Source organism: Chionomys nivalis, chromosome 4 (genome assembly GCF_950005125.1).
Source record: "Chionomys nivalis chromosome 4, mChiNiv1.1, whole genome shotgun sequence".
NCBI lineage: Eukaryota > Metazoa > Chordata > Mammalia > Rodentia > Cricetidae > Chionomys > Chionomys nivalis.
Window position 1 is genome coordinate 18,695,845 of NC_080089.1, and position 15,643 is coordinate 18,711,487.

At 37.6% G+C, this 15,643-nt stretch overlaps 1 protein-coding gene and 1 long non-coding RNA gene across 2 annotated transcripts in view; both read right to left on the reverse strand.

The window, feature by feature from the left end:
• The window catches only part of Muc16 (mucin 16, cell surface associated), a 191,987-nt gene that overhangs the window by 29,850 nt on the left and 146,494 nt on the right, over window positions 1-15,643 (reverse strand). Inside the window, exons 66-67 of the mRNA XM_057766818.1 lie at window positions 14,854-14,889; window positions 10,435-10,500 (exon numbers count right to left, since the gene is read on the reverse strand). Of these exons, the coding sequence (XP_057622801.1) occupies window positions 10,435-10,500; window positions 14,854-14,889 (102 nt within the window). The remainder of the gene's footprint in view (window positions 1-10,434; window positions 10,501-14,853; window positions 14,890-15,643) is intronic.
• LOC130873642 (uncharacterized) lies at window positions 8,306-8,928 on the reverse strand. The gene is made up of 3 exons (XR_009057028.1): window positions 8,883-8,928; window positions 8,579-8,751; window positions 8,306-8,332 (listed from the first exon to the last, which is right to left on the reverse strand). It is a non-coding gene; the product is annotated as an uncharacterized LOC130873642 (long non-coding RNA).

The window sequence follows — 15,643 nt, forward strand, 5'->3', positions numbered from 1 at the left end:
TAAAGGATTGTTTTTTCACTATACCTTTACAAAAAGAAGATAGAGAAAAATTTGCCTTCACAGTGCCTACTTATAATAATTCTCAACTTTCGAGAAGGTACCACTGGGCCATCCTCCCCCAGGGTATGTTAAATAGCCCCTCCCTGTGCCAATATTTTGTGAATCAACCATTGCAAATAATACGCAAGAAATTTCCAAAATCGATAGTATATCATTGTATGGACGACATTTTGTTATCCGATTCAAACATGGATACCTTGAACAGACTGTTTGAAGAAATAAAAATACTTTTACCTAAATGGGGATTACAAATTGCTCCTGAAAAGATTCAGAAGGGAGATTCTGTTAATTATTTAGGTTATAAAATAAGTTTGCAAAAAATTAAGACACAAAAGGCACAAATTCGGAGAGATCCCCTACGGACTCTTAATGACTTTCAAAGACTGTTTGACATTTCCAGTCTACGACCAGCTATTGGGATAACACCTGATCTAATAATTCATTTGAACAAAACCTTGGATGGTAACAAAGATTTAAACAGTCCCAGAGAATTAACAGCTGAAGCAGAAAAGGAACTGACAATGATTGAGGAAAAATTACAACAGGCAAATGTGGACAGGGTAAATCCGGAGCTCGATTGTATTCTCGTCATACTACCATCAAAAATTTCCCCTACAGGAATTTTAATGCAGAGAGATGATATTATCTTGGAATTGATCTTTTTGCCACATAAACCAAGTAAGAAACTGAAAACTTATGTGGAAAAAGTCTCTGAGTTAATTATAAAAGGCAAGTTGAGATTTCGTCAACTAGCAAGCATAGACCCAGCAGAAATTATAGTGCTTTTCACTGCTGATGAACTAAAGAAATTATGGGAAGATAATGAACCATGGCAAAGAGCTTGTGCTAATTTTTTTGGAGACATTAATAACAACTATCCAAAAAGCAAGAGGCTTAACTTCATAAAGAGAACTTCTTGGATCCTTCCTCGAATCGTCCGTGATGCTCCAATAACTGGAGCCCATACATTCTATACTGATGCCAATAAGTCAGGGAAAGCAGGTTGCAAATCAGAAGACTTGGGTAAGGTGGAACAAAGTCCTTATGATTCTGTCTAGAAGGCAGAATTATATGCCATTCTTATGGTGCTAAGGGATTTTAAAGAACCTATTAATATAGTTACTGATTCACAATATGCAGAAAGAGTTATTTTACATATTGAAACTGCTGAATTTATACCTGATGATACAGAACTAACCTCTTTGTTTATTCAGGTGCAAGATTTGATTAGGAACAGGCTTTGCCCTATGTACATAACACACATCCCATCCCATACGGGTCTGCCAGGTCCTCTAGCACAAGGTAATGCAGAAATTGATCGATTATTGATTGGTAGTGTGCTACAAGCCTCTGAATTTCATAAAAAACATCATGTTAATAGAAAGGTTTGAAGAAAGAGTTTTCTATTACATGGCAACAAGGTAGGGAGATTGTAAAGAAATGGCCTACTTGCTCTTTCTATAACCAAATGCCACTGCCTGCAGGGGCTAATCCAAAGGGCACCCAAAGGAATGAAATCTGGCAGATGGATGTGTTCCACTTGGCAGAATTTGGCAAATTAAGATATGTTCATCACACCATTTACACGTATTCAGGCTTTCAGTGGGCAACGGCTTTAAGTTCAGAAAAAGCTGATTCAGTAATCACTCATTTATTAGAAGTCATGGCTATCATGGGTATACCTACACAAATAAAGACAGATAATGGTCCTGCTTATGTCTCTAGGAAAATGAAACGGTTTTTTGATTATTACAATACCAAGCATGTTACAGGTATACCATACAATCCTACAGGTCAAGCAGTCATAGAAAGATCAAATCGAACTATAAAGGATATGTTGAACAAACAGAAAGGGGTGGAAAACACCCCCAGAAGTAGGTTACATAATGCTTTGTTAACCTTGAATTTTCTCAACGCTAATGAGAAGGGAACATCGGCTGCAGAAAGACATTGGATAATGGAAAAGTCTACTGAACTAAATCAACCAGTTTATTTCAAGGGTGTGCTGACCTCACAATGGAAGCCAGGAGATGTGCTGTGTTGGGGAAGGGGATTTGCTCTTGTCTCCACAGGTGAGGAAAAATTGTGGATACCGTCAAAATTAATAAAGGTTCGTTTTGATGAAGAGAAGCCACTTGGGAAAGATAAATAACAATTCAATCACATGTATGGCGATCATACTGATGGTAAGTAATACAGATAGGTTGGGGGCAGGGTTCTCTTCTTATCTCCAGAGGAAAATACCCATCTTCAAAGAATTTAAGGGACCTTGAATATTTAATTACTGATGGAGGGACACGTTCTGTATTATATATATATATATATATATATATATATATATATATATATATGTCTTAAACTTTCTTTGCCTTTCCACATGTCTTTCTTTATATGTCAGTATATGTTCTTGTTGTTAATGTTTAAATTTCCCATAACAAGCAACAAATTTTTCTACAGTAATCTTTGAGGTTTCCAGGATGAAGATGGGGCCCCACAACATCAACTCAATCTGGTTTTTATGACATCATGAATTTTATATTTATTTATTTTTTCAAAGTGCTAATATTAGACCTGTTTTCGGTACCAACTACATGAGACAATTTCGAATGGTGCACATTTTTGACAACACTCTGGCCAGACCTTCTCAAAATGCTCAGAGACTAGTTACAATTTTCTTAGGTCAAAGGTTAATTTGGGAATTTTACCAGCATTTGCTTTCACAGGACCCCCTAAGAAGAATGTCGCCCCCATGTCAGCTAGAAGCAATCTTAGAGGACGACATCCCCTCTCCCAACAGAGTTTGCCCTCAGGGTTAGGGACATCTTTTAGTGGTTGGTTTAGGGTTGAGGGGATGGGGTGATATTTTTATGGAATTAGGGGTATTTTCAAAAAAAAAAAAAGAAGAAGAAGAAGAGGGGGGATTAACTGGTTTTATGGGATGATTGGTATTTGTGAATTATTGTTTATAGAAAATTGTATTGGTACTCTTTCTTGTATATTGATATATTGAATATTGAATGTGAGTGTTCCTACCTCTATTTTTGTATGAGTATGCTTATAACTTTGTCTATATTGTATTGATACATCTACCATATTACAATGTACATTTCTACCTCTGATACTATGACATTGTTTACAGTTGAAGATCATTGTCTTCATATATTGCACAGTTGTTTATTCTTTTAGTCTTCGAGTTAGATAGGTATTGAGAATTATATGTTTGTCATATTTATTTTTAGGTTAATCAGGTTGTTTGGATACATAGAGATTATATTTAATATAGATACTATGATCTTCAGCCTCTTCGAAGAGCTGTCGAAAATGGTCTTTAATCTAACCTAAAATTTCTGTGCCAACGAGACACAATTACTCCTGGCAATGCCACTCTACTCCCGAGAGAATGTTGAGCACCAAAGACACTCCACTGGGAGCTTGTCTTCTTGGCAGAACTGGCCTTTGGGTTAAGAAAAGCCCATACCTCAACTTTTGACAAAGATACAGAATATCCCTAAGTGGATGAAACAGGATTGTCTTATCCTGCCAAGACAGGGTAGGATAGTTCTAAGAATGGTATGTCAGTTATGTTAGGCCTTAGCCAAAGTTGGTTGACTCAGCATTGCAAACGAGACTTTGGGTGATTGCCCAGGTAGTCAGTTGTCTCTGTCAATTGTTGCACATTTTGGATATCTCTCATTTGTTAAGTAATATTTATTCCCTTCTCAGATCTTTGACGGAGTTGAAGATTATATAATTGTAGTTACTCTCTATGTTATTTAGACTCCTTGAGATAGAATGTTTAGCAAAACTTTTGTTCTCAATATTGTTTGTAATATTTATTATTTGTTATTATTGGTTTTTTTTAATTTTTTTTATTCTTTTTAATTAAAATTTCTACCTGGTCCCCGTTTCCCATTTACCTCCCCTCCTCCCAAATATTGCCCCCTCCCCCCAGTCCCCTCCCCCTATCCACACTCCTCTTCTCCTCCCCCCACTCCATTCCCCCTCCCTCTCGATACTGAAGAGCAGTTCAAATTCTCTGCCCTGCGGGAAGACGAAGGTCTTCTATCTATGTCCAGGAAGGTGAGCGTCTAAACAGGCTAAGCTCCCACAAAGCCAGTTCATGTATTAGGATCGAAACCTAGTGCCATTGTCCTTGGCTTCTCATCAGCCTTCATTGTCCGCCATGCTCAGAGAGTCCAGTTTCAACCCATGCTTATTCAGTCCCAGACCAGCTGGCCTTGGTGGGCTCACAATAAATCAGTTCCACTGTCACAGTGGGTGGGTGCATCCCTCGTGGTCCTAAAATAACCTTCCCCTTCTAAATACAACAAGGCTGTCCATAGTAGAGAAACTTTTCCATCTATGATTAGAAGCAGAACAACTATTTGCAGGGAACCATTAGCTAAACTGATGAGTCACTGTGTGTAGAGAAGTGAATTATGCTATGACCAGAATTAACTCAAGATATTGAGATAAGTAATCATTATAGTGGTTGAGTAAAGAACACTGATGAATTAGGAGAATAGAAATTATAAAGGAAAAATGGATGGATAGAAGGAAAAATACATAAAAGGAAGACCATAGTAATTCAATAAGAATCAGAAAAGATAGCTCATTTAGGTGGAATCTAGTAGAGAAGAGAGAACAACTAATTAAATAATCTTGATGATGAGTTAACAAGTGTATGAGTATGTGTGCGTATGTGCATGTACCAAGGAGTAGATTATAGCATTCTAATATAGATGAGTAGATGAGAATTGAATGGATGGGTAGGTGGATGGATGGGTAGATAAGCACTGCATGCATGGATACATGAATGGATTGGTATGTGAGTTCACAGAATAACAAAAGAGAGAAAGAGCATGCTAAAAGCTAAGCAAGCTGAAGACATAGGTGTATAAAAAACTGAATGGTCTGAATGATAGGTAGCAGCTGATAGTAAAGCTGGTGATTATACAGGTGATGAATATATGAATATAAAGAGAGGAATGTGTCTGATGAAGGTCAGGTGGATGCATGTATGAATGTATAATGAAAAAAAGCAGTATGACCTGGAATATGGACAGCAGTTTGAGTTTGTCAGTGAATGTAAATGAGTGAATAAACACAATTATGCATAAAGGAAGGAGAAAGAGAAGAAACTAATGAAATACAGAAGAATAGGTAAGAGAATGGGTTGATGGATAGACGGATAGATGGATGGATGGATGGATGGATGGATGGATGATTGGATGGATGGACGAATGGATGGTTCAATAAATAGATGGATTGATGGAAAAGTGAGAAGAGTGCAGGAATAGCTAGATATGTGGAAGAATGGACAGCTGGAAAAGTAATGATGAGAGGCCACTGAACACCCCAAACTCAACTCAAATTGATTAAACAACCTTTACATAAATCCTGGCACTTTGATGTAGTTGAGGGGAAAATGGGGAATATGCTTGAACTTACTGGAGCAAGATTTTTTTTTTTTGTGACAGAACATCGATAGCAAAGTCTTAAAGTCCTTGTAAATCAAAAAAGCTTCTCTAGAGAAAACGATAGCATTGTTTGAGCAAAGTAGCTTCTTACTGAATGGCAAAAAATTTATCAGCTACATATTTGACAGAAGGTTAGTGTCAAGAATATACAAATAAATTAAAAATTATCCAAGAAGAAAATAACCCATTAAAAATTGTGGCATGGCTCCTATAATTCTCACAAAATGAAATACAAACTGTGGAGAAATATTTTTTTAAAATGTGATCAACATATCATGTATCAGTAAAAAAATTTAAAACTTCTTTAAAGTTTCATATATCTCTTTCATAATGGCTAAGAATAAACTGATTACAAGTGCTGACAGATGTGGAAAAACAGCAATAATTATTTGATGGAGGAAGGTCATTGGTTAAATAATAAAGAAACTGCCTAGGCCCATTTATAGGCCAGCCCTTAGGTGGATGGAATAAACAGACAGGATGCTGGGAGAAAGAAGCCCAGTAAGGAGTCGCCATGATTCGCCCACCAGACACAGACGCAGGTTAAGATCTCCCTAGTAAGCCACCAGATCATGGTGCTACACAGAATATTAAAAATGGGTTAGATCAATATGTAAGAGCTAGCCAATAAGAGGCTGGAACTAATGAGCCAGGCAATGATTAAAAGAATACAGTTTCCGTGTAATTATTTCGGGACATAAGCTAGCCAATGCGGGCGGCTGGGTGCCGGAGACACAGCCCTGCCGCTCCTATTACAACAATTATTCACTTTTATTTGGGCTCTGTCCACTACAGAAATATGTGTAAAGGTCCCTAAAATGTTAGAAATAGATCTACTATAAGATCCAATGTTACCGCTCTGGGGCATAAACTCAAGGGAGTCTATATATTGCCATTGAAAGACAGGCATGTCCATGTTTATTGCTGCTCTATTCACAATATCTAGCAAATTATAACAGTCTAGATGTTCACCAACTAGTGGAAAGATAATAAAAATATGGTACATTTAAACAATATTTTTAAGCTGGTAAGAATAATACAATTGCCACAGTCTCTGTCAGTTCATATGTGTACCAGTCCTTTTGTATCTGGAAGATACTATAACCTTGGAGTCACCTACAGTGCTTTGAGCTGTACAAGTTCAAATCAGGAAATTACAGCACTGAAAAATGGGAGTAGACTGCTTACCAAGAAACTGTTTGAAGTGAGTACCAGCTAAGAAAGGGAAAATCAATTTTCACCAAAGGAGTGTCACTAGGTATATTAACCACATCCAGAGCAGGATGGGTCACAGGCCCAGAAATAGTAGAAGAACAGAAAATGGACACTTTATTTTTTTTTCAGTTTTTAATTTGGTATGAGATTTTGTTTCATTTTCTTCCATTTTGAATTTATTTGTCTTCTTTATTTTTGTATGTTTTTTTTGGATTTTACTTTTGTCTTTTGGGGACTTGGAGGATGGAGAGAAAAACAGAAGAGAAAGAACATGAGGTTGTATGAATAGGGAATTGGGAAGGAACTGAAAGGAGCCGGAAAAGAGAAACATTATGATCAAAATAAATCACATAGAAATTTAAATAAAATTGAAACAGTTAAGAAATGTGAATGTAAATGGATGAAGTAGAAAACAATCATTATGGGTGAAGTAACCTGGAGGAAGACAGAAGAAGTCGTCCATTATCTATCATTTGAAGATGTTGAATTTGAATCTTTAGATGTATGTATTTCATTTGTCAGGATATGGTTATATTAAGGGGGAAAGGGAATGAGAAAATTGGAAGGACAAGATGGGGAAGGAGGTACCTAGTCAATGGTGTAGGTAGAAGGGGAATACAGGGAGGAATAATGAATGCAAAGTAAATCACAAATTATCATGAAGAACTCTAATGCTAACAAAGTTTCCTAAAGTATATGCATGCACACATATAAGTAGTCTAAATGGAGTTGCTATATAATGGGACAGCAATGCCTCCTTAGACACCACTGGATGACAAATAAACATCCAGCACTAGGAATGGATTATTCCTTTTGGTGCTATTGACAAGTGATGTACCAGTGACTTCCAAACAGTTTTGCCTATTACCTTGCATTGGGTTACCCTCCAGGACTTCTTGGTTAGATTTGTATTGCCGAAGATACTAGGCACTCGAGCCATAGCACATGGGCAGGTAAACTGGCACTCACCTGGAAGTTTCAACCCTTTTGGCTGGGTTTCAGAGTGCTGGAAGGTGCAATGCATGCTACTGGAGGAGATAAGCTATTAACAATCTTGCTCAACTGCTAATGCTTTTAATTACAACAATGACTGGTCTGGTAACAAATATTCACTGATGCAATAGCAACACAAATTCTTGGTATAATATTTAAAGAGAAGTACTATAAATTAGAAAATATACAAGAGAGAAGGAAATTAAAAAAAACCACTTAATTAGTCATCTGAATTTTCAGCTTGATAATAAAGTCTCTGATGGGGATACTTCTTTTTAGGCGACATAAATTACACAGTAGCCATCTAAACTAAGCTCCATAATTCTGTGAGCTACATTTTACAAATACTTTTATCCAACTGAGAACATGAAAATTCAAAAATCCAACATTAGAGTTGAGTTTCAAGAAGAGACCAAGGCTTTGTATCTTGCTTCCATTGAGACCTTAGGCTCTCTGAAGAGACTAGTTTATATTTGGGTGATTTCTTCATTGAAAATGAGCAGAAAATATATGGACCAAGATTTAGGTCAAACTAAATTGGTACTTACTTGTTGAAGGTTCTTCAGGACCAGGTTCATTATAACCTAGGAAATAGTAGGCATGTTAGAGGAATGAAAAACAGAGGAAGGAAGAACAAAGGAAAGGATTCATATAAACCTAACACCCATATTTCCTTGCCAGGTTTGTGCTTGTGCTTCTTGGATTCTTAAAACAAAGTACTAAGAAAATAGAATGAACTGGTGTAGACAATACTAGCTATAATATTGAGAGAGGTAGAAAAAATAAAGGATGCCTGGGACATCCCATAGCCAACCACAGAGAACACTCACCATTGACATAGAGACTGTCCTTGTCCAGTGAGTAGTTACCCAGATGGGTGATTCCCTGAGTTAGATTTCTCAGCTCTGTGTACAGCTCTTTGATGTCCATCCCAGGATGTGCAGGGTCATGGTAGTAGGCACATATGGCATCCACACCAGTGGCTGTTTCATTATTCTTAGGCCTAGAAAGAGAAGAGTGTAGAGCCTTTAGAAAAGTCATAATGTGGATGAGAACCAGAAGGAAGGAGGAGGAATGAGAATGGTAACAATGAGCAGCGTTTATTCCTTGCAAATGGACAGAAAGTAGACTCACCTGAGGGAATCCAGTCTGCAACTGGAGTTGAAGGAGTCATTCTGGAGCACGTGTCCAAGCTGTAGATGGGGAAGGAGAAGGGAAATGAAAGCAGGTGTTGAACAAAGGGGTCATATGGGATCAATCTCCCCCATGCTGCTGGGATAAGGTTCTCACCAGGTACTGGAGGAAACTCTCAGTTTTGTTGAACAGAGCTGAGGCATTGCTCATATTTGATGAATATGGAAGGTTGGTTATGGTGAAGTTGATTGTGAGGGTTTTTAGATGGTGTCCTATAACTGCAGCAAAAGGAGAGATTCAACTGAGAATGTGCTTGATGCCAAAGTGAAATCCTGTTCTCCCCAGTTTGGCTTCTCTTTTTCTTTCTCCCACCACATCTCAAAATGTCCATTCAATTCAGAACCAACACAACTTCTTAACCCCACAGCACACAAATTGTCTTCTCTTAGCATTTTTCACATTAATTCTCTCTTCATTTTAGCACAGGTATTATGACAGCACACTCTTCTGCAAACTCATTGTTTACAATGTGTAAAGATGTTCTCTATCTGGATCACTAGGAGCATCTATCTGAAATGAAAACTCACACTGGGATGATCCATAGTGCATAACCACCTATGGTTTCATGTGTACTTTCAGTGTCCGGGTTGCAATTGAAGATTTGACACCTGTGGTGGCTAGTATGGCTTGTCATGAAGTCACAAATGGGGATAAGAATTGAGTAATTACTTCATCACATTGACCTGTGCACAGGTATACAGCACGTATAGACATTTTATTGCTATTTTATGTAGATGATCCAGTCCACTATAAGCAACACCACTATCAGGCATGTAGACTTGTGATGAACAAGAAAGTTAGCTGACATGAGTATGAATGCAAGCCAGGAATCAGACTTCCCCCATGGTCTGCTTTAGGGCATTGCTCTTGTTTCTTACCTTGAATTTTTAGTTGGTTTCCATTAAGTGTAGACTGTTACATGGACCCGTAAGTTGAAACAACTCGTATGTTCTCAATTTGTTTTAGACTATAACATCTATCACAGCAAAAGAATGCAACCCACAATGGCACTCAATTCATCTTCCAGTGATTTCCATTCTCATTTACACATCCATCCTGAGTCTACCACTATGACCCAGTAGGTGCTAAGGAGGACATATATAGGCTGCATTGCATGTTAAACATTATTATTCATGGAAATCAAATTCCTCCCATTTACTCTATTTTTCTTGGTCACTGAGCCCTCTTATTGAAATCCTCACAGGAACACTCTATGCTTCCTTTATCTGGATCACATGCACTCATCTGGATAGTTATTTCAGGAGGAATTTTCCTCAGAAATTCTTCCCCTATTTGTCTATTTGTCTCACATGCCATTTGGTTGCATGTGGGCAAGTACATGGTTTGATTGTTAGTCTGATCTTTGCGCATATGAAGATGACCCTGACATTAGCATCTTTGCATCATGGTTTTCTAGCTCTATTTAGAAGGCAGGGGTGGAAGTTTGAGGTAGGGGATATAATCAAAGGCAGGCAATGGGATCCCTAGATACCTGTGGCCGGTTCTGGTTGCAGAGATGCTGATGGAGAAGGTAGGGTAGTGGTGGCTGGCTCACGAGCTGTGGAAAGGATTGTCATTGCTTAAATTCTCATTTTCAAGAACATTTCATGCTTCATTTATCTGGATTGTTCTTACTCATCCTAGAGATTCAGCTCGGGAGGAATTTTTCTCAGAAAACCTTCCCTGTTTTCCATAGTGAGAAATTTTTCTAGCTATGATTAGAGGCAGAACAACCAATTGTAGGTGAACCATGAACTAAATTGAAGAGTGACTATGTGTGGAGAAGTGAATTGTACTATGACCAGAATTAACTGAAGATATTGAGATAAAAAATCAGCATAAAGGATGAGCAAAGAACACATGAATTAGGAAAACAGAGGGAGTAGAGAGAGACTATATGAACAAGGGGGCATCAAGATCATGATGGGTTAATCCATAGCAATTGCTGACCTGAGCTCATGTGAACTCACAGACTTCAGACCCACAGCTGGGGAACCTGCATGGGAACTGAACTAGGATCACTACAAAAAGGTGTGAGAGCTGTGTAACTTTGTATGTTTGAGAGGCTTCTGACAGGGGGACCAAAATCTATCTCTGGGGCATGAACTGGCTTTTGGAGCCTATTTCTTATGGTGGGATGTTTTACTCAGTCTTGATGCTGGTGGGAGAGCTTTGGTCCCTCAACTTAATGTGCTAGGCTTTGTTGACTCTCTATGGGAGACCCATCCTTTTTAGAGGAGTGGATGGGGGATGGATTAGGAGAGACATGGCAGGAACAAGAGGAATGGAGGGAGGGGGAACTGTGGTCACAATGTAAAATGAATAAAAAATTTAATTAACAAGTTTCAAAAATATATAAGGATAAATGAATGGATAGACAGAAGAATATATAAAAGGAGGGCCAAAATATTCCATAATCCAAAAGGAATTTTAGAGATACCAGAAAGGAGAGAAGAAAGGACAACAAAGTGAATGAACTTGATAGGTAAAATAGTATGTGTGTGTGTGTATGTGTGTGTTTTGATTGATGAATGGGCAGATTATACCATAATTATATGGATAAGTAGATGAGTATTGAATAGATGGGTAGGTGGATGTATTAATAGATGATGTGGGATTTCCTTGTATGCTGTGAATACTATTGGTTAATAAAGAAACTATCTTGGACCTGTTCAGGGAATATACATAGGTCAGGAAAACTAAACTGAATGCTGGGAGAAAGAAAGGTGGAGTCAGGAGAAGCCATATAGCCCCAACGGAGACAGACACTGGAACTTTAGCTGGTAAGCCACATCCACGTGGCAGTATATAGATTAATAGAAATGAGTTAAATTAATATGTAAGAGTTAGCCAATAAGAAGCTAGAATTAATGGGCCAAGCAATGATTTAAATAATATAGTTTCTGTGTTATGATTTCGGGTCTGAGTAGTCAGGAATAAACAAGCAGCCTCCATCAACAAATAGATAGATACTGTATGCGTGGATTCGTAAGTGGATTGGTATGTGAGTTCACTGAAAGCCAAATGGAGGACACAGGTATATAAAACAGCCAAATGGATAGAAAGATACACAGGTAGTAGCTGACAGAAGAGTGGGTGATCACACACGTTGTGAGTATATGGATATATAGGCAGGGATGTGTCTACTAGAAAGGTGAATGTGTGTATGAATGTATGAAGAAAAAAGAAGAAATAAAGCATGAAATAGAAACTGGACATTAGTTTAGGTTTATCAAAGAATGTGAATGAGTGAATGAGCACAATCATGCATAAAGGAAAGAGAGAGAAGAAACAAAGGAAATCCAAATGAATAGGTAGGAGAATGGGTGGATGGATGGATGGGTGGGTGGGTGAATGGATGGATGGATGATGGATGAATTGATGTAAATGTGATATGAGTTCAGGAAGAGCTGGAAAAAGGAAGAATGGGAAGCTGGAAAGATAATGGATAAATAGGCCACTGAACACCCCAAACTCAACTCCAAATGATTAAACAACCTTTACATAAGTCCCTTCCTTGCACCTGATGTAGTTAGGGAGAAAATGGGGAATACACTTGAACTTACTGGCACAAGAAAGGATTTGAGAGAGGGAACCTGGATAGCAAAGTCTTAAAGACTAAAAATTAATACACATGTCCAAGTGAACCAAAAGCTTCTCTAGAGAAAAAGATAACACTGTTTGAGCAATGTGGTTTCCTAAAGATTGGCAAAAATCTTTATCAGCTAGGCTAAGTATATGACAGAGGGTTAGTGTCAAGAATATAAAAATAAATTAAAAAATTAAGTACCAAGAAAACAACCCAATAAAAATTGTGGCATGGCTCTGATAATTCTCACAAAATGAAATACAAACTGTGGAGAAACATTTTTGGAAACATGTTCAACATACTTAGGTATCAGGGAAATAAAATTTAAATTTCTATAATATTTCTTCTTACCCTTACAGGAATAACTTAAATAAAATAATAAATAAATAAACAGCAAAAATGACAACAAATGCTAGTATGGATGTGGAGAAACAGGAGCAATTACGCACTTCTCGTGGGGGTATGATCAATAGAGAAATAAATGTGGAGGTTCTTACATTGCTGGAAGTAGATCTACTATAAGATCCAATGTTACCACTCTTGGGCATACACACTAAGAAGTCTGTATGCTACTATCGAGACACACGCAAGTCCGTGTTTATTGCTGCTCTATTCAAATTTGCCATAGTCTCTGTGAGTTCATCTGTTGTATCTGGAAGATATTCTATCCTTGGTGTCTTCTACAATGCTACAATGTACAATGTACAAAAGCTGTACAAGTTCAAATCAGAAAAATCCAGCACTGAGAAAGGGAAGTGGACACAAAGTTCTACCCCTAGACAAGAAGCTATTTGCAATGTACACCTGCTAAGAAAGGGAAAATTAATTTTCTCCTATAAAGTGTCACTGGGTGTATCAAACACACACAAGTCAGGACTCATGCCCAGAAATAGTTGGAGAACAGAAAATGGATAACTTATTTTTTCAGTTATTAATTTGGTATTAGATTTTATTTTCTTTCATTTTGAAATTTTGTCTTTTTGTATATGTGTTTGAATTTTTACTTTTGTCTTTTGGGAACTTGGGGGAGAGATAGAAAATCAAAGAGAGGGAAGAGAGGGGAAGAGCATGAAGTTGTGCAAGTAGGGAAGTGGGAAGGACCTGGAAGAAGTTTGGGAAGAGAAAAACATCATCAAAATAAATCACATAAAAATTAAATAAAAATGGTACAGCTAAGAAATGAGAAGGTAAATGGATGGAGCTGAAAGCAATCATGGGTGAAGTAATCTGGAGCAAGAGAGAAGAAATCATATATTTTCTATTATTTGTAGATGTTGGCTTTGAATCCTTAGATTTGTGTGTTTCATTTGATAGGATATGCTGATTTAATGGTTGATAGAAAATAACAGAATGGGAAGGGTAAAATAGAGAAGACATTAGAATGACCATGTAGAGAGAGAATATGGGGAGGAATAATTAATACTAAGGGCATTCCAAAGAGTCAGACAGAACTCTGATAGTATAGAAGCTTCCTAAAGTATATGCACACACACATATAAGAAGTCTAAATGGAGTTGCTATATAATGGGGCAGCAGTGCCTCACTAGATACCACTAGATGATAAATAAATGCCAGCACCAGGAACAGATTATTCCTTTTGGAGCTATTGACAAGTGATGTACCATTGACTTCCAAACAGTACTGCCTATTTCCATTGTATTGGGTTACCCTGTAGAACTTCTGGGTTAGATTCGTATTGCTGAAGATACCAGGCACTTGAGCCATAGCACATGGGGAGGTAAACTGGCACTCAGCTGGAAGTTTCATCCCTTCTGCCTGGCTTTCAGAGTGCTGGAAGGTGCTATGCATGCTACTAGAGGAGGAAGCAATCACACATCTTGTTCTGCTGCTAACACTTTGAATTACAACGATGACTGGTGTGGTAACACATGTTCACTGATGCAATAGCAGCACAAATTCCTGGTGTAATACTCTCAGAGAACTAATATAAATTAGAAAAGATACAAGAGAGAAGGCAATTTTAGAAAAACACCTAATTAGTCATCCAAGTTTGTAGATTGATAACAATAATGTCCCCTGGTTGGAACATCCTCCTAGGAAACACACATTACACAGTAACCACCTTAGCTAAAGTCCATTAATTCTGTATGGTACAATTTGGGAAATATTTTTATCCAACCAAGAAGAATATGGAAAATTCAGAAACCCAACATGAGAGCTGCAGTTTCAAGAAGAGACCAATTGCTTCCACTGAGACCTTGGTCTCTCTGAACAGCCTGGTTTGTATTTGGATCAGCTTTCCTTTGGAAATGAGGAGAAAAGTATGGACCAAGATGTAGGTCAGGCTAAATCGATACATACTTGTAGGAGGTTCTTCTGGACCAGGTTTATTATAACCTAGAAAATACAAGACATGTTAGAGGAGGGAAGAGCAAGGGAAAGGATTCTGCATGCTTTGGCCTATATGGTACCAAACCACACCTAAAAAGATTAGTGAACATCTATTCATATTATAAGATCTGACAAATCATACCGGAGAAGGATTTCTTGGTATTTCAACTATACCCATCTCTATGTCCCCAATAGATTCTTATAAAACATATCTCACACCTTACTTCCACAACAATATGCCTCAATACACACCATTATTTTTTTATTATGCCACTAGATATCCATCCAGAATATCCTTATTGACCATTTACTATGAGTTGTATTCCATTTTCATTTGAAGTATATTACACAAATAGACAATGATTAAAAAATACAGTGTCCATGTTCCCACTGTAGTTCACATTAAGAAACAATACAGATGAGAGTTATTTGTTCTTTGCATCATGAATAAGGTACGGTTTGTATTAAATGCTTATTGGAAATGAAAACAGAATGAAAATCATACACAAATCCCTGTGATAGTTTAGTGATTGGGTATAAAACGCAGAATGGCAAAATTTCAATCACTCAAAACTCAGTGTAGGAAAGGCATGTGGCTTTTCAGGTCTGTGCTTTGCTTTCTTCGTGAAATTCAGAGTAATGTGGATGCATTGTATCTCCTTGCCCATTTCATAGGGTATTATTGTTAAAATGGCTTGGCAATTGACAAGACATAAGCTCATTGAATTGACAAGTCTCTGAACATTTCTGCAAGAAATTC